We start from the raw sequence: 26,971 nt of genomic DNA, 5'->3' as shown, positions 1-26,971 counted from the left end.
GCACACTGCCAGGCGCCAGCGCCTACTGTGGGCACTGCATTGGGCTGAGTGATCCCGGGCGGGCAGCCACCTGGCCCTCTGCCCTTTCCTGAGGCAGCACACACTCCAAAGCTTCCTGGGTTTCCAGAGCAATTTGTCAGAGCTGTTTAGGGGCAGTCAGAGGCTCTGCTGCACGTGGAGCTGACGCAGCTGGGCGTTCCCAGGCAGGCAGGAAGCACGAGGCCTCGCTTCCCAGGCCGTGCTGCGGGAGTCTCCAGGACACCTTCCTGGGGGCACAGCCCCGAAAGGTAACGCTAGGCCCTTGGGACCCACCCTGCCTGTTAGCTAGGAGGCTGGGATCACGCAGGACAGACGTCCTCAAAGGGCCCCAGTCTGCCTGGGAAGGGGAACCCAGGCCATCTCCGGGGAAGGAGGGAACCATGCAGAGATCTTAGGGGAGGGGGCAGTGCAAAGGCCCTGAGGTGAAAATGTTTCTAGCGTGTTTGGAAGAGCTGAGGGCAGAGGGGACAGGAGGTTGTGTGGGGCCTTGTGGACACAGGGAGGACTCTGATTCTCACCCTGGGGGAGATGGAGCACAGAGGGGCCAGAGCAGAGAGCAGAGAGGGCTGTGATCGTGAGTGTTCCCAGGCGCCTCTGGCGGTGTTTGGGGCTGGGCAGGAGGAGGCTGCCGTGACGGCGGGTGGGTGGTGGTCGGTGGAGGTGGCCGGCACTGGTTGGATCTGCTGATTTTGACCCCATAGCCCCTCTGTTCCCACTCCGAAGACTTGCCACTTCTACTCCCAGATCACAGGGGCGAGTGTGGCCGTTCATGGCTCCTACACTGGAGCATTATTCCAGCCACGTGCAGGGACTGACTGACTCTCAAGCCATGCCAGACACGGGCGAGAGGGCGAGAAGGGTCCAGCAGTAAAGGACAAGCAGCGAGGGGCCACCTGGGGGTATCCAGGTGAGCGGCGTTGTCTCCCAGGCTCCGGCCGCTGACTGCTTATGTCCAAATCACAGCTCCGCCACTCACCAACTGTACGATCTCCATCAGGCTTAGTTTCTCTCAGGCTTCATTTCCTCATCTGTAAAATGGGGGTCATGATAGGCTCTTTGGTCTAAGGTGGCAGGGATGAACCGACATCATGCAGTAAAGCAGCGGTTTCCATCCATTTTTAGCACCGGCTCCCGGTGCTCCTGTGAGAATCTAACGCCTGATGGTCTGAGGCGGAGCAGAGACAGTGGTGCTGGCGCTGGGGAGCAGCTGCAGATACAGATGAAGCTTCACTCTCTTGCTCACCCACCGCTCACATCCTGCCGTGCAGCCCGGTTCCTAACAGGCCACGGACCTGTCCTATACTGGTCCGCAGCCTGGGGGTTGGGGACCCTTCACTAAAGTACTTAGCACAAGGTCTACGGCATAGCTAGGTCCAAAAAGATCAGCTATTGCTAGGTTTTCTATTCACTTCTATGTATTTATTGTGACTGCTGTTGTCATTGAGAGTACAGGCTCGTGGTTAAAATCAGGGTCTCCTGAGCCAGACTACTTGGATTTGCATCCTGGCTCTATCCCCTAGCCCCTCTATCATTTGGAACAAGTTATTTAATCTTTCTCGGCCTCAGTTTCTCCACCTGAAACATGGGGATGGTGGTAGTTCCTGCCTCATGGGGTTGCTGGGACTAAATGAAGTGACACCTGTAAGATGCTCAGAGCAGGGCCTGGCTATGCTCACAAGCCCAGCGCAGTCCACACTGTCACTGCCACCTGCTCCGCCACTGTTCTTCCTCCTGAGGTCGGGGACATGGCGCCCTTCGTGCCTGCTGCCCACCCCATGCCACCCGTCTGGGCCAGAGCATTGCTCATGCAGCTGTGTGGTTTCTTCATCTAACCAGTGGTTTTCCAGCTTTTTATGTAAACCTTTTTACTCCAGCAAAATCTTCAGTGCTCCGCTAAGATGTGGCGCAGGTAAATGCATAGCCTCGCTGGGCGCCCCCAGCCCAGCCCTGGTTGAACCTGGAGCCCGGGCTTTTAGCCCCTGTACACACCACACCCCTTTATAAGTGCAGCTCGGGAAGCACGTTCCCACTGCCCTGGCCTGTGCCGAGCATTTGTCACATATGATCTCGTGAGGCTGGTGCTGTCGTCACCTCATTTCTCAGAGGAGGAAACTGAGGCTCACCGAAAGGAAGGGACTGGAGCAAAGGTTGCAGGATAAGATTGGAACCTGGGTCAGGTGAATGGTACTACCTGGTGCTACCTCATTGTTCAGGTCAAAGCTAAGGCCCAGGGAGGACACCTGTCCACGCTGGTGCTTTGAAAGAAAGTACGTTCACCCTGTGGGTTGGTAGGCACGTGAAGAGCCACACCCTGTACTCGGCTCCTCCGTGGCTCCTGGCCCGTGGGTGTATCGGAGACGCCTGCCTCAGGGCCGGGCACACATGGGCAGCACACCCAGGAGGAGTCCTGAGACTTGTGGTGGGTGAAGACGGGCACAGTTATGCCAGTGCCGTTGGCTGTAGGTAACAAAATCCCAGCTCAGTTGGAGGAAAGCTCTTAGCTTACAGAATGTGAAGTCCCAAGTTCCAGAGGCCCCCAGGGATTGAGTAATTTATTGACTCAAGGATATAGGTTCTTTCCTCTTCGATTGTTCTGCCTCCGTTGGCCTACAGGGTGGCTCCCCTCATAGTCTGTCATTTACCCAAATAGTCACAGTATCCACTGGAAGAGGATATGATGTTTTTTGCCAGTGTTTTTTTGTTTGTTTTGTTTTTTTGGCAAAGAGATGTGCCCCAGAAGTCGCCCAGCAGACCACACTCACACACACATGCATGTGATGTCTCACTGGCCAGAAGTAGATCACAGGACCACCCCAAACTCATCCCAGACAGGTGCCATCAACCAATCAGAATTTGCCCTCTGGCTGGGTAACAGATCACCTTCCTCAAGCAAAGGATGAGTAAAATCAGCCATTATTTATAGGGTGATGGGGGATTAGGATGACACCCACAGTGTCTGCCCCAGGGCCTGAAGAGGGTGCGAACCTGTCTCGAAAGAGGCAGTGCATGGAGCTGGCTGGCAGACACAGAGACGTGTGTTCACCTTTTTCCCTTCCTCCCTTAATTATCTCATGTTCTTCAGCTCACAAAAGTTGAACATGCCTGATGACAAGATAGAGAAATATGTGCTATAGAAAGTAAAAAGTTAGGGTTAAAATAATTTACGATATGTTCATAGAGTGGACCTGCTGTAGCCACTGAAGAGAGAGGGGCTTATATGGACTGAGAGAGAGCTCCAGAACATATTGTTAAGGTAGAGGGCAGGTGCAGAGCAAGCTTACAGCATGCTCCTGTTTATAAAGGAAAATTGGGAGGATACACACTCCCTCTTACACACAGGTGCTTGTATATGCACAGGTGCTCAGAGAAGAAAGGGTGGACCAGGGTTGCCTCGAGGAGGGAGACTGAGGTGTCAGATGGCACTTCCTTTTTGCCCTATGACATTTATATGGTTTCATTTGACTATTCCGTACACATCTCCCACCATTACTACCTACAGTGATAATCATTTGGTGTACACTCCCACAGAGATTTGACTCCAAACTTCTATCACCCTAGTTCTTTTCAATGTTTTTGACCATTTCCCCAAACAGGAAAAGCATTTTATATTACAACCCAGCTGTTGGCTGTTTTTTATACTGGTCTATCCACCCTCACCACCCCCTCTTCCCACACACACACCTTAATAATGGTCAAAAAACATTAAATTGCTTTCATGACCCACAGTTGGGGAAAAAACTACATTCCTTTTTTTAAAAAGACAAAACCCAAAAAGCCCAATAATTATACAATATATGTACATTTAAAAAAAGAAAAAGAGCAGAGGCATGCTTTGCACCATGCCTTGTTTCTACTTGCTATAACTCAGACATCTGTTCTCATCCACACACAGAAATCGACCTTTTTCTTTGCATTGGCTGCGTAGTTTTCAATCATATGGTATGGTTGGAATGGTCTGTTTAATCCCCTAATGAAAGACATTCAGGCCATGTCCAGGTCTTCCTGATTAGTCACTCACAGCACTGCCATCCATCTTCGTATGTGCCTCCATGGACTTGTGCAGGCCTTTCTGTGGCATGGATTTCTGGGAGGTCAGATGTTAGACCGACGCTACTCATCCTTCAGTTCTCAGCTCAGACGCCATTGCCTCCTGGGGAAAGCCCTCCTGACCACCCCAAACAAAGTCCATTGCCAGTGTTACACACTCCTTGGCTCCCTGGACGTTCCGCCACCAATGCGCAACCTTGGCCTTCTTAGTAGACATTGCTAAATTGCAGAAAGCATATACATACATAGTCAGAGCTTGCTTTTTTTAAATCCAGTCTGACAATCTCTGCCTTTTGATTGGGGTATTTAAACATTCACGTTAAAAAAAAAAATTCACTTTAAATGAAATTATTGATAATGATTGGATTCACATTTGCCATTTTGCTCTCGATTTTCTATATCTCGCTCCTCTGTTCCTTCTCTGCTGCCTCTTTTTGTGTTAAATAAATGTATTTTAGTGTACTCTTGTAAAGTATACTACTTCAGATTCCTCTTGATTTTCGACCATTTTTTCAGTTGTTATAATGTCCATCTTATTGGTGTAATTCAGATTAATATTAACCGAATTGCAGTAAAACATAGAAATTTTTCTCCGATACAGCCCCATTCTCCTCCTCATCCTTTGTGCTATTTTGTCATATATGTAATAAACCCAACAATATAGTGTTACTGTTATTGCCTCATATAACATGTCTTTTAAGTAAGTTGGAGATGAAATAAATTTACAGAGCCTTTTAATTCTGACCCAGAAATTTATCACCTTGGACCCTTCATTTCCCCACGTGGGTTCAGATCACATCCGCAGTCATGTCCTTTCAACCTGAGGGCTTCTGTTATTGTATATTATTAGGCAGATGTGCTAGCGATGCATTTTGTCAGTCTTTGTTTATCTGGGAACATCTTTATTTTGCCTTCATTTGTGAAGGATAGGTTTACTGAATATAGAATTTTTGGTTGACAGTTTTCTTTCAGCCCTTTGAAAGTATCATTCCATCCCATCATTTCAAATGAGAAGTCAGCAGTTCATCATATTGCTACTTCTCTGTATGTGATGAATCCTTTCTCTATTAATGCTTTGAAGATTTTTGTCTTAGTGTTTGACTTTCAGCTGTTCTTCTGGGTGTGAATGTCTTTGAATTTATCCTACTTGGAGTTTGTTGAGTTTCTTAGATGTGTAAATGAACGTTTTTCATCAAAATTGAGAGTTTTCAGCCATTATTTCTTTAAACGTTTCTTCAGCCACTTTCTCTCTTCTCCTCCTGAAATTCTTGATGCACGTGTGTTGGTGTGCTTGATGCTATCCCAGAGCTCCTGCTGTGGCACAACTTCTTTGTTCACTGAGCCGGGCAGGGGGATGGGAGGAGCTCCAGGCCAAAGGGCCACAGACTCCCTCTGTTCTTTCTTACCTGAAGTTCAGCAGTTTTCAAGCATAAATGATTCTTGGATCGTTTCATGCCCTTGGTCAATTCCCAGAGTGCTGAAGTAGTTGTTTTATCAATTTTGTGCTTTCTGGGGAGAGGATTTGCCAACCTCCTCATTCAGTCATAGTCAAAAGTCTCACCCCTTAATATTGCTAAATTGACCTTCTTAAAGGATTTCTTGACTTACACTCCAATGGCATTAATTTTCTAATTAAATACCTCTTACTTGAAATGGAATTGGAATTTTATTGAAAAGTTTTAAAAGTCAATCTGCCTCACTGGGGTAAGCGGTGGGGTCCGCAAGAGTTGGGTCCTAGTTAACAGCATGAGGTTCATCATGCCAGTAATTGCACAGGAATTCAGCATTTGGGATGTTGAGCTGCGGTTTTAGATTACATCATCGGGAGTAGTGTCTGATGCGTTCTAGGAGCCTTCAGTTATTCTTGAATGAAGAGCTACATAGCAAGGTATATTTCAAGTTTTAAAAGAAAACTCAGAAGTCTACGGCCATGCCACCCTGAACGCACCCGATCTCATCTAGTCTCAGAAGCTAAGCAGGGTCGGGCCTGGTTAGTACTTGGATGGGAGACCACCTGGAATACCAGGTGCGGTAGGTGTTTAAAAATAAATATAAATAAATAAATAGAACAAAACCCACAAGTTACAGAACAATGTATTAATGGAACCCCAATTATATAAAAACATAATTTTCCCACCCACCTACTCCTCCTCCCAAAAAAGGTCCTATTTCCCTGATTGCATGCACATGTATATTTGTAATGCATAGGAGGTTAAGAAGACAATAAAGCAAACTAAGTCATGGTTGCCTCTAGAGACGGGCGGGCGGGAACCCCCATCTTCAGATGTGTAGGAGTGCCCAGGACACAGGAATTCTCACTGTGGGAGTCTCCACTACAGAGGTAACTTTTTTAGGTTCCCGTAGAAGTACCAAATGTGCTAGCAGGGCTGAGATTGGGGGCTATAGAATTTTTCACAGCGGTAATTTATTTGCGTCTCTCTTGGATGATCGAACTTTTTTTTCCCCAAGAGTAAATTTAAACAGATCAGTTTTGTGAAATGGATGGATTTGATGATTTCTTTCATTTTTACTTCGCAGTGACATGAACTCGAGGGCTGGCTACCCCACTCAGGTTTACAAAACTGCCAGTGCAGAGACTCCTCGGCCCTCACAGCAGGCCCAGCCCAGCCCCTTCCAGCTCTCCGCCTCCGTTCCCAAGTCCTTCTTCTCCAAGCAGCCTGTGCGCAATAAGCACCCAACAGGGTGGAAGAGAACAGATGAGCCCCCACCGCGGCCACTTCCCTTCACTGACCCAAAGAAGTAAGTGCCTGGGCACCCAGTGAGTCACTGCCGGAGCCGAGCCTGGGCATCTCGGGGCAGGGCAAGGGTGGCAGCTCAGTCACTCATCCATCCGGACGCTGTGCCAGTCTGACACAGCTGTGAACAGGCGGGCAGAGACCCCTGCCCTGGGGGAGCTGACGTTTTGGTTGGGGAAACAGACAACAAAGAGGGTAAGTAAGAAGAGCGTTCAGTAGGTCAGACGTGACTAGTGCAGTGTGGTGTCCGCGTGAGGAACATTCCAGGCAGAGGGAATAGCAACTGCCAAGACCCCGAGGCAGGAGCAAGCTTGGTCTGCAGGAGGAGGGCCGGTGTGGCCGGGACAGTGTGAACACATGAGGTCAGAGGGGCGATGGGGACTGGTCGCGGAGGGTCTTGTGAGCCACCTGTAAGGGCTTTGGCATCTGCTATAAGCGAGGTGGTGCCATGGGAGCGTGAGGAGCAGAGAAGGGACTTGATCTAAGTTGGGTGTTCCCAGGGTCCCTGCAGCTGCATGTGGGGCAGGGCCTGTGAGGAGGAGGAGGACCGGGCAGGAGCTGCTGTGATGGAGACGAGGGTACAGGAACAGGGTGGAGGCCGAGGACGGGGAAGGGCGCAGCTTCAGGGTAGAGTCTCCGAAACGAGAGCAGGCAGTGCTTGCTGGCAGATGGGCCGTGGCGGGAGAGAAGGTGCGGTGGAAGCTGGTAGCAGCGCTCGTGCCCCAAAGGGTGGACATGCCTCGATCTGAGATGGGACTGACCGAGGGGCAGGCTTGCAGGAACACTCCGGAGCTCAGTCCTGGATGGCTTACGTTCGCCATGTGCGAGAGACATCAGGAGGCGGTCAGATAAGGAGTCTGGAGCTCAGGGGACAAGTCGGGCTGGAGAGAAATTTGAGTGTCGTCAGCATGAGGGCATGAGGCTGGAGGAGCTCCCCGAGGCCGGGAGTGTAGGTGGGGAGGAGGGGAGGTGTAGGGCTTGAGGCCCATCCGGCTTCAGAGCATTGAGGAGGAGCCCAACCATTATGGGTTCCCAAGAGCCCAAGGGTGATGGACCACGAGCAGTCAAAGACCTGAGTGTGACATTGAGCCTCGTGGAGGTGACTCGGTGCAGGAGAGAAGGGTAGGGCAGAATTGGAGGCAGCTATGTACGTGGCTCGTTTGAGGCATTTTGCTGTAAAGCAGAAGAGTACGCAGTTGAGAAAAGGTTTTTGTTTTTAGGCAGACAAACGTGGTATCTGACATTCACGGAGTCCTCGCTATTCGCCAGTCTTGGTTCTAAGCTCTTGCACTTGAATAAATTCACTGAGTCCTCGTTAGAGCTCCACGAGGTGGACCTGTTATTCACCCCATTTTACAGATGAGGCAACTGAGGCCCAGAGTCACAGAGCTGGTGAGGGGTGGAGCTTGGATCGGAGCCTGGGAATCCTGGTCCAAGGCTCTTCTGTTGGGTGTGAGCAGATGTGCCATCCTCCATCCTGTTTGTAACATTGTCTCGTGACCTGGGTAGAGCCATTCAAGTGTGTGGATGACCCAGAGCTCATGAGAACAGAGGTGTCTGGAGACAGAAGCGGGTCCCTGGAGATGGTGGCAGGCAGGTAAGCCTGCTGAGTTCACACTGAGAATCCAGTTCACACACCTCACTGCCAGCCAGGGCGCTCTGAAAACTGGGTTTTCATCCTCCGTTCCCTTGATTAAAACTTCAGCAGCTTCCCCACTCTCAGGATTAATTATAAAGGCTCATGTTTACTGAGCACATACTTTGTACCAGGCACCATTGTACCATGTGCTTTGCCCAAACTCCTGCCCAGACCCTGCTCGATCTGCCCGCGTCTCCTCCCACTCCCCCCTCGCGCCCTCCCCTCCAGGCACACCGGCTGCTTGCCAACCACAGGCCGGCCTCAGGGCCTTCGCAGAGGCTCTTCCAGTGCCGAGTGCTCTTCCCCCAGATCTGGCTGGCTCCACAGGGGCTCAGTCTAATGCCACCTCCTCCAGTGGGCCTTCTCAGCCTGCCATAGCCCCTGCCATCATTCTGTCACTTTTCTCTGTTTCACTGCCCATTTCTCCTACGGGAAAGCAGGTGCCACACTCGGTCACCAGACACCCTGGGTGCTTCATCAGCGAGTGTATGAGCCAGGCATCTCATTCATTCTCACCTCAACCCCACAAGATCCTGCAAGGCCCCCACTTTTCAGGGTGGCCAGAGGGCCAGGCCCCGCTGACCCTGTGACACTCCTCCATGGTGGCAGCGGCTCTGGCCGCCCTCCCCTGCATGCTGTTCCCTCTGCCCGGGGACTCCCCACCCCCAGCTGGCTTACCCCTACCCCCGTGTTGGTGTCCTACGGCCGCCGAGACAAACTACCACAGACTGAGCGGCTCAGCAACAGAATTTCCTGTCTCACAGTTCCAGAGGCCAGAAGTCCAAGGTCAGGGTGTCAGCAGCGTGGGTTCCTTCTGAGGGCCGAGAAGCATGCCTCTCTCCCAGCTTCTGTTGATTTGCTGGCAGCCTGGGATTTCTTGGCTTACAAGTGCCTCCCCAGTCCCTGCTTCATCTTCACCGGGCCTTCTTCCTGTGCAGGTCTCTGTCTACATTCCGCCTTTTTGTAAGGACACCAGTCTTACTGGGTTAGGATCCACCTTAATAGCTTCATTTACCTTGATTACCTGTGGAAAGATGCTATTTCTAAATAAGGTCACATTCTGAGATTCTTGGGGGTTAGGACTTCAGAATATCTTTTCTGGGGGAACCTATAATACCAGCCCTCAGGTATCAACACAGACACGCATTCCTCAGAGAGGCCCTCCCAACCTCCATCCAGACTATCCCTCCCTCCCTCCCACCGCATGCTGCTTCCTTTCCACCATGAAAACACCAGGCATGTCAGACGGTCATTTGCTAGCGACTTCCTCTCTGTCGCACTGTTGGACTGAGAGTCCTTTGAAAGCAGAGACACCCTGAGCCCCACCCAGTGCCCAGTACATAGTGGGTGCTCAGGAAATACACCTGGACACGTGACAATCCTAAACAAACAAGCACCTTCTCTTTCCCAATGATAAGATCTTGGGAAGGCTTTTTACAAATGGGTATATGTTTACATAAACATATGTAAACTAAATATATAAAATATTTGGGGACACAAAATAGTTTCACGGATTCTTATAATATTCATTGATAGATACATTTTTAAATCACATGTGTAAGATAGTATGTTAATTTAGAATTATCGCTTTTGTCTGTCTGCATACTTCCATTTCATAAAGCTGTTTTTATTCAAACTCTCCCTGAGCATTTTCAAGATAGTGTCTTTCTTTGTCATTGTCAGAGACACTTCTGAGTCACCTAACCTAGTTTTCCAGAAAACATCATTGTCACTTCCAGCTAAATTATTTGAGATTAAACATGTTTGTTTAATCTATGCGTGATGCTCTTGCTGAAATTTTATCCCAAAGCATAAGAACTATTTTGCATAACGATTTACCTGCATTTATTGATATCTGCACTGCCAGGGACTACTGTAAATCCTTTACCTGCATTAACTCATTTAATCCTCACTACAGAACCATGAGGTGTAGGTACTTTGCATCCCATTTTCCAGATGAGGAAAACAGGCACAGAACGGTTAAGTCACTTGCCCAGATTCACTCAGTTGGTTAAGGTTAATCACTGCAAATATTATGATTGTTGGCTTTGTCATTTTTGTCCCCACAAGGTCACCAAATACTATGAACTCATCCCCCAGGAGTAATTACCACATCTGTCTACTCTATTTCTTTGCCTCGTTTTCCATCGATTCTGGTCAGAGACCGCTAACGCATTCAGAAGCAGCCTGACTGAGGCTGTGCATCCCCCAGAGGAATAATAAGGGCCACAGCCAGCACAGGGAGCCCTGCCTTTCAGCCCCGCTGCTCCACTCAGGCCGTACAGACCTGCTGTCCCACGAGAAGGATTCCCACTTCCAGATGAGGAAACTGAGGCACAGTGAGAAGTACCTAACCCAGGTCACCCAGCTAAGAAGTAGCAGAGCCAGGATTTATACCCAGCAAGATAACTAACAGTATCTTGTCACGTGAGAGACTGAAGGAGAACAAGCATCCAAGGCAGTGACCTGCGTTTTCTGAGGATCCGTTTCTCAGAGGGAACGGTCGCCTGTATTTGGCACATGCTGTTTGGTGAACGAAAGACAGAGTGAGCTAGTGAGGGCCAGAGAATCTGTATTCTGAGGGAACTGAGAGCATCTGCCACAGAAGGTCCCTCGCACTCAGCCCTTCTGCAGGCCCCCGCTAAAGCTGGGGACAGGCCAGCAGCTCTGCCTCTGCAGGTGGCCAGACAGCCCTGTTTTGCCCACTTTGTCCCAGGACTCTTAATTCGTTGCCCTGTCCTGTCCCAACCTCTAGAGGGGCAGAACAGCATGGGGGTCAGGACAGGAACCCCTCATTGGCTGCTCACCCCCTCCTTAACCCATTTCCCTCTCTTTTAACTGGTGACCATCGTCCCTACCTCCAGGGTTGTCGTGGAGACTCACTGAGTTAATCCGTGTGAGACCCCCAGCACCGAGTCCGAGCTGCAGAACAGGGGATGACAGCGTTTCGGCCCTGCCCCGGCGACACCGGGCCGCTGAGGAGGAGGCAGGCCCCAAGGAACAGCCTCCTGTTGTTGCCTTAATTGTGGGATGGTGTGTAGGAGAGCAAGGTCCCCAGTCACGCCTGCCACGTGCAGGCCCCTGAGGGAGTGAGTGAGATGATGCATGTGAAGGGCAGCCTGGGAGAGGGAGCTCTGTCTGACCGCGTCGGCTCACGTTGCGGCTCACTGTCACGGTGTATCAGAAGCTCTCAGCTCATCACCGCCCTCGCCTGCAGAGTGAAGTGATGCTAGAACCTGTCGCCGTGAGGAAAGAATACAGCCCACGAGGCGTCCTGGCCCCGGGCGAGGGCCCGTGTCGCCAGGAGCTGCTGATATCACCCTCCGTACACTGCACAGAGCTTTGCTTTCATCATGAGTGAATCTCAGGGTGGCTCAGACCATCAGGTAGACGTGGGTTCTGGTGTCCTCAACTCACTGTGCCTCAGTTTCCCTAGCCTTGGAAGTCCACAACAGGGGTGTGTACATCCAGAGGTGGGGTGAGGATTCAGTGAGTCGTAGGGAAGTGCCCGGTTGTTATTGGCCAGGCTGACGGGCACTGACATCTGGTGGTTGACACCTGGCATTTGGGCACCCTCCTTTTTCAGATTCAGGGCCCCTGGGTTCAGCACAGTGCAGCCATGGAAGGAGCAGGGGAAAGCCTCTCCCCAGCACTTGCACCCCACAGTAGGTTTGCCCCCCACTCCGGGGCCCTCTCCCAGCCATCCTTCCAGGAAACTCCGCCTGCTGCCTCAGGCACAGAGAGAGACCTGTGAGTATCGTCGCCAGCCCTTGGCAGAACCCCAGCTCAGGCATCCTACGGTGGTGCTAATTAGCTTAATTAACCTGGCCCCGAGGGAGCCGCCCCAGTTGGAGGCCAGGACTCCAAGTCAGCTGGGATCAGGCCCAGCCAAGTCGGAGCCTCTGGTCGGCCCTTCTGTCAAGAAGAAAAGAAGTTACTGTTGTCTTGGTCCTCGCTGCAGGGCTTTATTTATGATTTTTCTTTCTCTTTTCTAACGTAAGAGCTTTAATTCCACAACATGAGAAAACCCAAAGCTCAGGCAGCTTGGGCGAATTAGAGATTCTGTCCAGTGCTGTCAGTCAGAAGGTCGAGAGGAGGGTATGTTCTTCCGGTGGTTTTCTTCATTTGTGTTTTGCACCGTAAAATACTCACAGGGGGAGAAATAGTACAAAAGGTTTGCAGTGAGAACAGCCTCTGCGCCCCTGGCCCCAGCCACCGCGTCCCCCTCCCCAGAAGCAGCCATTGTTTCCTTCCTTCTGCATCCTTCCAGAAACCGGCCAGACTGACCAGGCTGCGGGACTGTGCGCTTCCCCCACCCCCCCCTTATGCTGTGGTCACCTCCTGTCTCTGCGCTTCTGCCTTTATCTCTTGCCCTTTTCTGTCACATAGCTTGGGGACGGTTCCGTATTGACAAATCGAAGGTGATCTCATTCTCTTTAACCATGGGAGATGGTTAGGTTTTGACAGTCACAGACACCAGAGATCTTGAGAAAAAGGGAGAAGCTGTACAAGCCCCATTTTTTTTCAACCCGGAATTAATGCCATTTTAAAGTAGTGCTTAAAATTTGCAATTTAGAGAACACGTTGGAACATTCTTTAAGAAGAAAGAGATTGAGAGCAAAAATGATCAGTCTGACTCTCCAAACTGAATTTTGTCATACTTTTTCCCTTCAGACACATCACGGCAGCCCGCTAATAGTGTCAGGCCATGGAAGCTGCAGGAGACGAGACAGGTGCAGATGCGAGGGTCAGGGAGAACGTTCTAGCATGATTCCTTCCGGCGAGCCAGCCTCCACTGTAGAGTTAGGAGCGTGCGCTAGACCTGGCAGCCCTGGGGTCTGGGAAGGAGATCTTAGCACATGAACACAAACTAAATGGTGTGGAAGGAAGACTCGTGTTCTTGTGGCTTACCTTTCAAAGTGTCTCTATACTTTTTCCTGTTTTTAAAAAATCATTTAAGCTTGTCGTAAAGGGAGGGAGAAAGAAGGTAGGGAGGGTGGTTGGTTGGTTGGTTGGAAGGTTGGTTCCACATGGTGCACATTTGACAACTACATGTAACTGCCTAGGATGTGGCAGGCCCCGTTCCCGACACTGGTCACAGAATGTAGAAGGCTGCAGGTGAGGACAGGGACCACAAACGTGCAGTACACACGACAGATAATCATGAGGTGAACGCAGTAGGAAACAGCACAGGACTGTGTGACCAAGTGTGCCCGCCTGGGAGGGAGCACCAGAGCATAAGTGGTCAGGGGAGGCCCCTCGGCAGAGGTAACATTTGAGCTAAGCTGGGCGGGTGAGGAGCTGCCATTCGTGGGGAACGCTGGGAGGGCACGCCGAGCAGCAGGACCTTGCCTAGTCTGCCGAAGGAACTTTGGGAGGCCTGTGTGGAAGGTGGGGCGGGGGGGGGTAAAGTGGCAGGACAGTTGTTTGGGACCTTGTGGGCTGTGGTGAGGAAGGTTTTTAGAAAGTGAATTCTCCACATACCTGGTTTTGGAGCTGAGTTTGGTGAAATTCAACATGTGGAGCTAAGCTATGTGCAGTTTTATTTTGTAAAAATGATTTCACACTGTAAACAGCACTTCTTCATTCCCGTGACCTATTTATCGGGGTGAACCTCTTTCCACGGCGTGGATTTTGGCTCCACTCCTCAGCTGCTGGACGGTCTGTTCCGTGGGGCCCCGCCCTTCCCTTGCTGGCTGCTCCTGCGCTTGCTCCAAAGACAGGACCTTGTTCAGGGCACACGGGGATCGATGCAGGGCTTTCTGCAGGACACGTTCCCAGAAGTAGGGCTCCTAGGGCGCGGAGAGCACGTTTTAAGGTTTTCAGCAGGCCTTTTACACCCCTTCCAGGGGGGGCCTCGTGGACGGCGCCCTCTCTCACGCCGAAGGCCTGGCCTGCCCTCTCCCCGGGTCGCTGGGCAGAGCACGAGGCATGCCTCACTCTGAGCCACACGCTCCCCTGTGCAGGACGTTCTGGGAAACGGAGGAACCTAAAGGGAAGGGACAACGGTAGGTCCCCTTCCAGCTCCCATGGGAGGAGCATTTTCTCTTCCAGGTGTATAAATCTCTTTGTGTCTTTCTGTTTCGCTCTTGGATCTAAAGCTCTTCATTTGCCCAGAGGCACTCCAACAGAACCAGAATTACCCTAGACCTGGAATTCTAATTTGGGGAGGAATATGACCTAACAAGAAAAAACTTGCCACCCTCTCTTCCTCCCTTTGTTAAAATCCCAGAGCTGGCAGCTGAGAAAATGAGAAAGAAAATGTAGACTTCAAAACCCTCAGGAGCCCGAGAATCTTATTTCTTCATAAGTTCAAAGATTCTTTTTTCTTTCTTAAGTAAAAAATGATGAAGTCTAGATGTCAGCTTTTTAAAAACTAGTTTTTATCATTATTGTTATTGTCATAACACGTGATTATGGTAAAATAAATTCAGACAGTTCAGGAGGGCATCAGATGAAAAGTAAAAGTCCGTTTTTCTACCTTCTAATGACTCCTGCTTCCCAGAGGTAATCGTTGTTCATTTCTTCCAGAATTTTTTCTGCATGTGAAAGTGTATGTTTTTAACCAAATGTGATTATGTCCCACACGCCATACATCTTTTTACGTGCCGTCTCTGTGATGTCAACATGGCAGTGAGCACAGCAGTGCCCTGTAGGCTCTGCAGCCTGGCGGCCTTGGTGGGAATCCCGACTCTTCCACTCACAGGCTGTGCGATTTGGGATAAGTACTGTATAGTCACTTTACCTCTCCATGCCTCAGTTTCCCATGCAATGGGTGATAGTAACAGTGGCTCGTGGGGAGGGCTGCCGTGCAGGTTTGACAGTGTACGTGGAGTCCTCAGGGTGGTTATGGTGCCTGCTGCACGGTGAGGGCTGTGTTCCTGTTCGCTGTTGCTTTTTCTATTCTCGGCGTGGTGACACCTCAGGTCAGGGGCCCAGTTTTCACCAGGGAACTAAGACCTGAGCCCAAAGGCCAGAGTCGGAAGGAGGGGAGAGGCCTCGGGAAGTCTCAGGAGTGGAGGACCCCGCGCCCCAGGGGCGGGCCGGGAAGCTGTGGGACGGTGGCCTGTGGAGCCAGCAGAGGGGGCAAGGGAGCAGGAGGAGGGGTGCGTGCAGCTCGGGTGCCAGCCAGCCTCAAGCAAACCCTTAGAAGAGCAGCCCTCACTCAAAGCACCGAACGAATGTTTTGAGGTGAACCCCCCAACACCGTGAGGTCAGCGTGTTTTACTGATGAGCAAACCACGGATCAGAGGTGATGGGACTTGCTCAGGGTCACACAGCAAGAAGAAGCAGGGGCAGGAATCAACCCCAGGCCTGTCTGCATCCAAGTCTCCTGCTTTTTTAACCCCAGGCTGCGCCTCTGGCTTGTGGACCACAGAGTGTTCCAGAAGGCACTGCGGGGTCCGCTTTGGGAACGCTGTAGAAGAGGGCGGTGATCAGAGTGACCCAGGCTCACAGACCTACTTCTGGAGTGGGAGGCCGAGTGGGCAAGGGGGGATGGGAGAGTGTTGGGGAGCTCCACCCCCCCTCCCCCCAGGGTGCAGGTGCCTTGTCTCTGGACCCTCCCAGTCACCTCCTGGTGCATGAACTCTCTTACCCCATAGGACAGGTGAGGAGACCAAGGCTAGGGAGAGCTGGTGACAGCGGCTGAAACCCCCAGGCCAGAGGTCTGCCACCTGCGGCCCAGCACTTGCCCCTGGGAACCGGTCCCCCCGAGGGTTCTCCCCCTGCGAGGCCCCGTCCGTCTTCTGTGGCTGGAAGCCCTGGTCTGGGCCGTCACCGCTTACCCGCTGACTGCAGGAGCGTTCTCACTGTTCCCTGCTCCCACTCTTCTCCCACCCCACCCCCCCCCAGCCTGGCTGAGTTTCGCTTTTCTGACCAGCAACAGAGCGATCCTTCGAAAATGTGCATCAGGACCCAGCGCTCGCCAGCTCAGAACCGCAGAGCCTCCCCGCACACCATCCAAGTCCCCACGGTGGCCCAGGGGTTCCCACACAGTCTGCCCGGGACCCTCCCAGACCTCGCCTCCCACCACCCACCCTCACTCATCCACTCCGCCCTGCGGCCCCCCCACCGCCCCCACTCCTCAGGCCCAGCAGAGCCGGTTCTGGCCTCAGCCCAGCGCCAGCCGTTCCCCTGCATGGAGTCCCCTCCTACCCCGTGGGCCCCTCTTTCCTCTCTCCAGGCTTCACTCAGATGTCACCCCTCAGAAAAGCCGTCCTCGTCCCCTTCGTCCCTGTCCATGCACCGGCTTTATTTTTCTTCCGAACACCTCTCTCTCCCTCACATTCTGGGATCTCTTTCTGTTCATTTGCCCACCGTCGGGCTCCCCGACTGGCGGGCAGCTCCATGTTCCCTGCTGCCCCCATGCCTGGAACAGGTGTGGCATGTAGTCTGCTCCCAGGAAGCACATGTGGGGCGAGTGAATGGAGAACAAACGGGGTCCGTCTGTCACACCCACGCCAGGCGAGATGCAGAAGGCCGCAGTCGCTCGTGACCTCAGGGGACTGGAAGGGATGCTGTTACAGGCGCTCATGTCCTCACAGAGCTCAGGGTGGAACGAGCCTCCTCGGGTCAGGACGTCTTCGGGAAGCAACTTCAGCCACCCCGAGACCCCCGTGACCCCGACCCTCTCATTCCAGGCAGGTGGACACCAACACAAAAAACGTCTTTGGGCAACCGCGGCTGCGGGCGTCCCTCCGGGACCTCCGCTCCCCACGGAAAAACTACAAGTCCACCATCGAGGACGATCTGAAGAAGCTCATCATCATGGACAACCTGGCACCAGAGCAGGAGCGAGACGCGGGCGTGCGTAGCGGGCCGTGTGGGAGGGCGAGGGAGGACGGGCCCCACCCCCCCGCGGTCACTGCAGCCTCTTCCTGCCGGGGCTCCATCCCTCGGCCTGTCAGCCCTGTTTGGATGTATGTGGCTTCGTGACCAGCAGTCAGGACATCACAGTGTGAACTGGCTTGGCAGGCACGCAGGGGATTTATTCCTCACTAGTGACCTCGGGACTGGAAGGGATGCTGTTACAGGCGCTCATGTCCTCACAGAGCTCAGGGTGGGAGCAGCCCCCACCCACCCAACCACGTGGACCAAGAGTGAGGGGGTCCCACGGGCCACAATAGGGGGCTTCGTTGGTTCCTCTTCCCCTCCGTCCCCGCCTACTTGTGATTGGCCATGTTCTCAGGCAGGTACTCTCTTACGGGGACCGAGGTGGCCCCAATCTCTCTAGGGCTCTATCTCGCAAACCATAGCCCTGGGGAAGACAGCACCCTGTCCCTAGCGGTCCCTAGCAACGACTGGCTCTCACTGGGCCAGCTTGGGTCACACCGCCTTCCCTAACCTTAGCTGGAACTGGGGGTGGAGTTGTCCCTCCAGACCCAGATGGGCTTTAAGTGGAGAAAGACGAATCTCCAGGGGAAAATTGGGGTACTCTGACCAGAAAGGGGGCAGAAATGGATGCTGGATGGGAAGAGCCACAGACGTCCGGGATGGGAAGGAGCCCCCGAGGGTGGTGGCCGTGGGGGAGGCCGTGACCATGCCAGGCGCCCCCCTTGTCTCGGCAGCAGTCGCCACAGAAGAGTTTGCAGCGGACGCTGTCCGACGAGAGTCTGTGCAGCGGGCGGCGGGAGCCGAGCTTCGCCAGCCCTGCCGGCCTGGAGGCGGGCCTGCCCAGCGACGTGCTCTTCACCAGCACCTGCGCCTTCCCCTCCAGCACGCTGCCCGCCCGCCGCCAGCACCAGCACCCCCACCCGCCTGGCGGTGGCCCCAGCACCATCCCTACCACCGCCAGCAGCTTCCCAGAGAAGAAATGTGAGTCTGGGCACCCGGGGGCTGGCGGGGGCATCACCCCAGGGTCGCGAAGCAGGGGGCCAGGTGTGCGGGTCGCCTAGAGGTCAAAGGCTAGAGGGCATCGGTGTCAGAGTCCGCTGAGGGAGGGAACTGGGAGGCACACGAGCCTCGGGGGGCTCTGTGGGTGGGCACTGACCAAGGGATCGTTGGCCAAACCTCGGGGATCTCCTGGGTCACCTGGGAGTCTGAAGCACCCAAGGATTGGGGTCCTCTGACACCAAAATGGGAGGTCCCTCCAGGTGCAGACTGGAGGGTGCATCACTGAGCCTCGGGAGTCCACATCAGCCAACCCCTCACCCCTGCTCCCTGCCCAGTACCAAGCACTTCCTGGGCAGCGCGAAGAGCAACAAGAGGCTCTGTGGTCCTTTACCCCGCAGCTAGGAAGGCTCCGTCGCCTCCCTGCGGGACGCTGAGTGGTGAGGACAGGTGCTGCCTGGCCTCTCTGGGTGTGGTACGTCATGCAGACAACTCCGGACTCCTGAGACGCGTCTCCTGCAAGAGTGTCCACTGGGGGGCTGAGTCCTATACCGTCCAAACAGAGAGTCACAGTGTGGGATGGAGGAGGCTCTAGGACATTTTTGAAAGGGTCTGTCTGCCCACCTAAAATTCTCCCATTGGCTCCCTGTTGCCCTGGTGTTTCAGGGTCCCACCTCAACTCCTGGACTCCACAGTTCCCTCCTTGAGACCCTCCATTCCACCAGACTCTCCCTCCTCAGGGCATTCTACGTAGCTGTTCCCTCTGCCGGCCATGCTGTGCCCCCAGCTTTGTTCTCGGTAACTCCTGCTTCTCCTAAGGCTTTGCTCAGTTTTTGCTCTTCCCTGGAGGTCTGTCCTACGCCCCAAGTGGGGTCATCTCCCCATCTTACACTCCAGAGCACGCACCCACCCCTTCGTTACCTTCATTCCACAATGCTGTGGGCCAGGCTCTGCTCCAGGCGCTGGGCGCACAGCGGTGAGCGCGTCAAAGAACAGCCCTGCCCAGTGGGGCCGAGTTTCAGTGGGAATTTCTCGAGCTTCCCTAAGCTTCCCTCTGCATCTCCTCTCTTTGCCTCTCATCCTTACTGCCGTGTCTGTGCCTAAGGGAGAGGCACAGACAAGACAGACTGGAATGCCACTGACTCGCTCTACCTCATCCTTTCCATCTCAACTCAGATTCTGCCGCCACCTCCAGGAAGTCCTCCCTCCCCCACCGCCCCTTGATTTGCCCCCATCCCATCCCTGATCCCTCTGCCTTCTGTTTCTCCATCATAACCCCATTCAGTCTGGGCTGTCACTATGTGAGAATGGGTCTGTCTCCTCCACTGGACCAGAGATGCCCTAAGAGCAGAGCCCTCTGTCTCAAAGCACAGACAGCTCTCTGCCCATCCTGACTCCCCGTCCCCCCCACCCCCAAGCCTGGGAGAGTAGCATCTGCCCTCAGCACAGCCGGAGTCCTGGGCCTGGGCTTCGCCAAGGAGCAGTTCACAGCAGCACCCACTGCCTCCTCGCTGGGCAGCCCCAGCCAGCTCTCAGCGGGATGAGGCAGGCTGGAGACTCCGAGCACAGCGGTGGTCAGGGCCTTAGTGGCGTTCCCCCGATGTTCACTTATCCAGCAGAGAGCTGGGCCACCTGAGTGTGGCCCAGGTCCCCCACTCACAGGTGTCACCTCTCTGCCTGTTGCTTGGATGGTAAAACGTGGGCTAAAAAAAAAATCAGAATCAAACAAGTTAGTGCATGGAAAAGCTAGCGTAATGCCTAACATGTAGTAAATACTGAAAAAAACAGTAGCTATTCATTTTTTTTGTTAGCATTTTATCATCTGGAGCAGGCATTTTAATCCGTCACGAGTCAGGTTTGTGCCTGAGAACAGGGTTCCAACATTGTCAAGAGTGAGCCTCGGTGTCCCCCTCCACACAACACGGGGTCACGATGGTACCTTCTCCTCACTAAGTGGAGGCGAGGCCGTTAGATGTCCCCGTAGCACCCAGCACAATACCTGGCAATAGGACACACTCGGGACACAGAGTGGGTCCGGCTTAGCCAGGCCCAGCCCTTCCTGCCCGAGGCACCTGCTGGCCTCTCTGTGCCTCACTGTCTTCCTCTGTCCCCTCCCCTTTAGGGGCTGTGAGACATCAGTGAGCTGAAGTGCAGGATCTAAGCCCGGCACATGGGACTTACTCAGTGGCTGCAGCAAATGGTGCTGTTAGCGCACTGCCTGTGCTGTCTCTTTCAGCACCCTCAGAGTTCAGGGGCTTCTTTCTCTGCCCAAACTCACCAGGTCTCCCCATAGTGACCCAAAACACTGTCCAGACACAGACCACCCAAAATATATCTGGCAGTCGCTCCTCCGTTCCAGACTCCCACGGCCAGCGCCATCCCCTGGCTCCTTGTGCGCATCTCACGGCATCTCACATTCCAGGCCTCCAGGAACAAACTTTGATCCCACCCCCAGTCTTCCCCATCTCGGTACCAGCTCCAAACTCTTGACGTCATCCTGGACCCGTCTGTCTCACACCCACATCCACTCTCAGGAAATACTGTTGGTTCCACCCACGATATAAAGCCAGGATCTGCCCACTTGTCCCTCTATAGCCCCACTTGGTCCTGGGCCATCACAGCAGCCTCCTCCCTGCTCCCGGCTCCCACTCCACCTCCACCATCTGTCCCCTGAGCAAAGCCAGAGGGACCCTGTGAACACTGCACTGGGTCACATCCCTCCCTGCGCAGAGCCGTCCTGTGGCTCCATCTCACTCGCGAAGGGATGAAGGCCTCATCGCGGCCCACAAGGCCCCACGCAGTCCAGCCCTGCCACCTCTGACTTCACCTCCCACCACTCTGCCTCTCGTCTGTCCCAGCCACATGGGCTGCCTCAGTGTTCCTTAAGGCGACGGGCACCCTCCCGCCCTGGGGGCCTCGCACCGGCCGCTCCATCCGCCCGAATGCTCTTCTCACGGTGCCTCCCGGCTCGCTCCCTCCCCTCCTTCAGAGCTTCGTGCAGCGCCATCTTCACAGCGAGGCCTCCCCAAGTACCAAGTTTAAAATCGTACCCACATAACTGTCTGACACGCCTCCCCTCCCCTACCCTGCTAGATGTTTTCTCTGGCATTTGTCATCTAATAAGTATAGTGTATGTTTAATTATATTTAATGCTATAACAATTACATAATGTTGCATAATTACATGTAAAGCATAAAGCAGTGCATTGGCTCCTTTGTTTCCTCTGCGTGGTCATTCTTACCCATCTCCCCGTCTCCACTCTCCCCACCCAGCCACCATCTCAGCCTCGGAGCTCTCGCTGGCCGATGGGCGGGACCGGCCGCTGCGGCGCCTCGACCCCGGGATGATGCCACTGCCCGACACGGCTGCTGGCCTCGAGTGGTCCAGCCTGGTCAACGCAGCCAAGGCGTACGAGGGTAGGCACCCCGCACCAGACCCTGCCCCTCTGTGCTCTAGAGGGATCACTGGAGGGCCTCGGAGCTTCGAAGGGGGGATGCGCTCGGGTTCCAGAATCGGGGTGAGCAGGGGACACTGCCTTCCCTATTACTCACTCACTGTCTTCATTTCTCTGATCTCCATTTGTCTACAAATAAGGGACGTGAGTGTGCCCACAGCGTGCGTACAACACGTTAAGCACGGAATGAGCCCTCAACAGGTGGCCCCCTATTTTATTATTACAGGGCAAAACTGTAGCAATCCAAATTGCGATTAGCTTTCCTTTGGCCGCAAGTGGCAGAAAATCCAAGTTAACAGTGACTTAAACACACAGCGTTTTACACAGGTGAAAATGCCCAGGGCGGGCCTCCCGGGGCAAGTGTGGGACTCCACAGAGCACGAAGGCGCGGCTGCCTCGGCGTCCAGCTCTCACCAGCAGGAGAGAGAAGGGCACGTCCCTCCCTCAGGATACTCCCCAAGGCCTCACTCCTGCGCTTACTTCCACTGGCCAGTCACACACAGCCACGCCTAGCTGCAGGGCAGGCTAGGAAATGAGGCCATGTGCCCAGCTCAAATTTGGGATTTATTACTAGAAAAGGAAAACAGATCATCAGGCACAGCTAGCAGTCTGCCATTTTCTTCCCATGTGGCCGTGGACAAACGGCTTTACCTGCCTAGGCCTCTGTTTCCTCATCTATAAAGTGGGACTCATGGGATCCCCAGCAGACACGAACATATTCTTCTGGCTCATTTTTCATTCTTTAGGCCACAGCTTTGCTGTCCTTCCTCCGGGAAGCCCTCCCTGATAGTCTGGATCAGGCACCTCCTTGGGCTCCCACAGCCCTGACCCCTCTACCTGCCCCCCACATCCCTGCCCTGACCAGTCTGGGCTGTCGCTGTCTAATGATGGGTATGTCTCCCCACTGGGCCAGGAGGGCAGGGCCTGGGGCTGTCACCACTCGGTACCCAGCACAAGTCTGGCACAGATTGATTAAACCAGACCCATATAGTCCTTCATTTTTCCACACTGAGCCAGTCCACATCTGGCGGGTGGCCCTGGAGGAAACCCTCGTTTACTTCTGTCCTCTGTCTCCGTCCTGTCCCGCAGCCTTCCCTGACCACAGGATGAAGGCAGTCCGACCTCTAAGGGAGGCCGGCAAGGGGGCAGGGAGAGGGGTCAGAACAAACGAGGCCTGGCTTCTGGTCTCCCCCAGCCTTACACTTGGGAACCACAGGGCGGTGGCTGCCAGGCAGAGGCCCAGCCTGCAGGTGGGTGTGACCTCCAGAGACCCCACAGGCTGGGCGGGGGAGGGGTGACCACAGCCACGATGATGGTGACATTCGGAGATGGTGACATTCGGAGCATCCCCTCTAGCCGGTGCCTCATCACGTCACAGACAGCGTCTCTTCCGGTCTCCAGTCTGAGGACTGGATTAGGGCTCCCACTTACAGACGAGGAAACTGAGGCTCGGCCACCTGGCCAGACTGGACACTTTCAACATGTGCAGTTTATTTCCTGTCAGTTAAACCTCAGCAGAGAGGAGTGTTACAGGATGAAAAAGCAAAGGAAGGGCAGGCGAGGAAGCCAGTCTGCTGGGAATTGTCGAAACGGATGGCGGGTTTGCGAGGGCTCGTGGTGCTGTTTTCTCTGCTGTGGGGCATGCGTGAAATTGTTCATAGAAAAATATTTTCAAAGAGAATAGATGTTAAATCCAAGATAGAAAACAACAGCTATAAACGATATTATTTAGAGAATTGGGGAGATTTCAAGACAGTCGTCCTGTATAAATGTGAACTTCCAGAGTGTCCTTGCGTGTTGGAGAAGTGTAGCAAACTCCCCTGATGCTGGCAGTTCCCTCTCACGGGAATGTGCGCACGCGCAGACACGAGCGAGAAAGAATAAATGCGGCCAGGTGTCAGCGGGATCTGAGTGAAGCGTTTTGACTGGTCTGTCCTGCGAGCAGAGAAACGTACAGTTGATCAGGAGCCGCCTTTGCCGGTGGCAGTGCGTGTCCAGCACGTGCTTCTCGGCTCCTGGCGGGCCCGTCCCTTGGGGCACTCACGCAGGCCCACTCCTGGGTCTTCACCCCCCCTCACATCCCCTTGTTGGCGACGTATCCCTGGGCTCACTGAGCTGGCGGCTCCTTGGTGCATCGGGGCTGCCGCCAGTTCTCGCCTTTACAGAAAGATCCCCTAACGGTCCCCCCCGCAGCGTGTCTGGGGACCCATCGTCCGCTTCCACCAGCAGCCCCGCGATTTCCCTCCTCTCCTCGGCGTCCACGGTGCTGTGTCGTGTTTCTGTCTGCGTTTGGAATTTCACAGACATTCTTGGAACCAGAGTGCAGTGAACCCTCACGTACTCGTCCCAGAGCCCCAGCCCCTCCACTTGGGGCCGTTTTTTTCCTGCCATCTCCTTGTTGATGAAAGCAGGTCATTTGTGCTGAGAACGGGCCAGGTTCTGAACTGGGTTGTTTACTTCCCCACACTGTCATTTAACTTGTTTCTCCCTTGAATTTTGTTGAAACGGGTCATTGTGTCTAGAGGCTCACTCAGAATCGCGATGGCACTTTGTCGACTCGTCATTTCGTTGGGTTGTATGGCAAGAATTCCCCCACAGTGCCCGTGTGACGGGGGCTTGGTCGAGGTTCGAGCGGGCGGGGCGTGCAGAAGAGCGTCACGCGGGGACCTGGCGCCCTGCTGACCGTCTCCTCTCTGTCCGCCAGTGCAAAGAGCCGTCTCGCTGTTCTCTCTCAACGACCCAGCCCTGAGCCCGGATGTGCCACCTGCACACAGCCCTGTCCACAGCCACCTGAGCCTGGAGAGGGGGCCCCCGACCCCCAGGACCACCCCAACCATGAGGTAAGGTTCTCCTGGGAGGACCCAGGGGCCCAGCAACCCGAGTCCCTGCAGGCGGCAGGCCTGCGCAGTGCAAGAAAGACACCCGGGTGACAAGTAGTTGCTGCAGGTCACCTGCCACCCTGCCTGCAGTAGCTGGGCAGCGGCTCCTCCCTCACCTCACGGATTGGAGTTCTCTGGGCACTGGGCCCAGCAGCGACCTGGTCAGAGGCAGCCCCATCCTCAGGGTGGGGTGTACACATGCTGTAATCAGTACCCACAGTTGCTTCACTTCCAGCTTTGAAAAACGCTAAGTTGTGCCCCCGTCGTCCCTCTGTCTGCTCCTGGGTCACTTCCTCTGCACGTTCCCAAACGGTGCGAATCTTAACCTGACATTCACCTTTCACCTCGTCCCTAGCAAGTCCCTGCTGGGCTCTCTGGGGACCTGGGGGTGATTGAGATGGGAACCTTGCCCTCATCAGGCTTCCTGGCAGAGGGAGGAGGACAGCGACAGACATGTCGCATTTGTCATCTTTGCACTGTCTTGGCAGGAAATAAAATTTAAAAGAGGGAGAGAGAATGGAAATGGCATGTTTGCAAGTCATGGATGTAAATAGCGCGTTTCACACTCGTGTGCACATCTCCCCGTGCAGGCCCGTGCCATGCCCTGGACCTTGTGGGCAGTGTAAGCGATCGATTTTTCAGGGTCATTTTGACTCTTGTTTGCTTCCCACACTGGCTTCAGGACACAACCTCCACCAAAATGCAGCCCGACAGTAATTACAAAAGCTCGGCAGTTAGAGATGGTGCCACCGCTGTGGCGAGGGCCGGAACAGTGCAAGTGGAAATGGAGGGACCTGCGGCCTCTGGGCACGCTCCTGGATTCCCGTCGCCCCTGAACTGGCCACCTTCTACCTGCCTCCCACCTCCCCCTACAGCTGCTGGTCCCCAGGATCCAGGACCTGGAGGAAGGAAGGGGGCGAGAGGGCCGAGTCCTCTCTCCTTGGGCTGAGACGCCTAGCCTCCCTTCGTCTGCTGCAGCCCACCCCCCTCGCCTGCCTCCCACCACGCGCAGTGGAGCCTCCTGCAGGAAGGGGCTGCCCACTCTCTGCATGGGCCCGGCAGGCCCAGTGCTGGACAATCTGCGCAGATCAGTCCTGTTTCTGTTGGTCCCGTCCACAGGGCGGGCCCTCACGTTGGTTCGTCCACTACCGTGCCTCGTGTGCTGGAACAGTGCACAGGCCTGGCAGGGGCACCGTGGATGTCTGTGGGACGGGTCGTCTCGTGCCACATGAGGGTCACCCATAGGATCAGTTTCTCTCTAAGCACGCGCGGCCCGTCCTCTGCGGAAGGCGCACTCCAGGGCAGGCACACGCACAGCCGTCACCGGGCCTGGTGCTCCCGTGACCCCATCCACACGCACAGGTGTCCTCGCTGGGTGGAGCGTGGCCAGGAGGGCCGGCTTCTGACTTCCCCCAGAGCTTCTCCTCCACACTCCTGGGGCCTCCCTGGAACCCCGGAGATGAGAGGGGCCTGACCTTGTCCGCTGTCTCTGCAGCGAGGAGCCGCCTTTGGATCTGACAGGCAAGGTGTACCAGCTGGAAGTGATGCTGAAGCAGCTGCACACGGACCTGCAGAAGGTAAGGCCACCGGGCAGCGCCTCGGGCAGCCCGCGCCTGCCCCATCCGCTTCCCAGACACCCGGGGACAGCGGGGCCGAGGCACCTGTCCCTCCCGCCCCTTCTACTCAGGGAGGCCACCCAGCCTCGAAGGTAGTCATGAATAAAGAGCAAGAGGTGACACTGCCGAAGGCTGGTGAGCACACATCCTTGGCACAAGAATAAACTGGCCTAACCTTTTTGGGGGGGCATTTGGACAATATCAGAAATGGCGTTGCGCACCGTGTCGACCCAGCAGTCCCACTCGTGGGAATCTGTCCCGCACAGTTTCACACATGAGCATAAAGAAAGCCGTGAGCAAGGACGTTCAGTGCCGCGCTGCTGGCAGGAATCGGTGGAGCCCGTGCAGCTGCCCCTGCCCAGAGCGCGACATAAATGACGGGCCACCCGCATGAGCAGGACGTTCTGTAGCCAAGTGAAATAATCCCAGAACTCTCTTTACTCGAATACAAAAGAAGTCTAGTAAGTAACTAAACAAGCTGTAGAACTGTTCTAGGACATCATCATGCTTAAAAAATAAAGTGTAACATCCATGGGCGTTTAATATTTAACACATCCAGAGGACTCCCTGGGAGGCAACAGTTGAGTTATTGTATTTATCTCCAGGGTGTGGCAGAGTGAGGAGAAATAAGGGCAGAGGAGACTTTTACTTGTCAGTTTATATACTTTGGGGTAAAAGGCACAACGTGGCAGCATATAATATGCGAGTCT

At 54.2% G+C, this 26,971-nt stretch overlaps 1 protein-coding gene and 1 pseudogene across 4 annotated transcripts in view; both read left to right on the top strand.

The window, feature by feature from the left end:
- Positions 1-26,971, top strand: part of SIPA1L3 (signal induced proliferation associated 1 like 3) — a 217,450-nt gene that overhangs the window by 188,161 nt on the left and 2,318 nt on the right. For 3 of the 4 annotated variants that reach the window (XM_039855054.1, XM_039855062.1, XM_039855065.1), the window contains 6 exons: positions 6,625-6,846; positions 17,124-17,289; positions 18,051-18,297; positions 21,585-21,728; positions 24,471-24,606; positions 26,141-26,222. In XM_039855054.1, the coding sequence (XP_039710988.1) occupies positions 6,625-6,846; positions 17,124-17,289; positions 18,051-18,297; positions 21,585-21,728; positions 24,471-24,606; positions 26,141-26,222 (997 nt within the window). The remainder of the gene's footprint in view (positions 1-6,624; positions 6,847-17,123; positions 17,290-18,050; positions 18,298-21,584; positions 21,729-24,470; positions 24,607-26,140; positions 26,223-26,971) is intronic. The other variant, XM_039855069.1, reaches the window with a different exon arrangement.
- LOC120596828 (uncharacterized) lies at positions 6,007-6,124 on the top strand (annotated as a pseudogene).

The sequence above is a fragment of the Pteropus medius genome, unplaced genomic scaffold (genome assembly GCF_902729225.1).
Source record: "Pteropus medius unplaced genomic scaffold, Ma_sr-lr_union100, whole genome shotgun sequence".
Taxonomy (NCBI): domain Eukaryota; kingdom Metazoa; phylum Chordata; class Mammalia; order Chiroptera; family Pteropodidae; genus Pteropus; species Pteropus medius.
The sequence above is the reverse complement of the archived record's forward strand: the minus strand, read 5'-3'. Positions and strand labels throughout refer to the sequence as shown.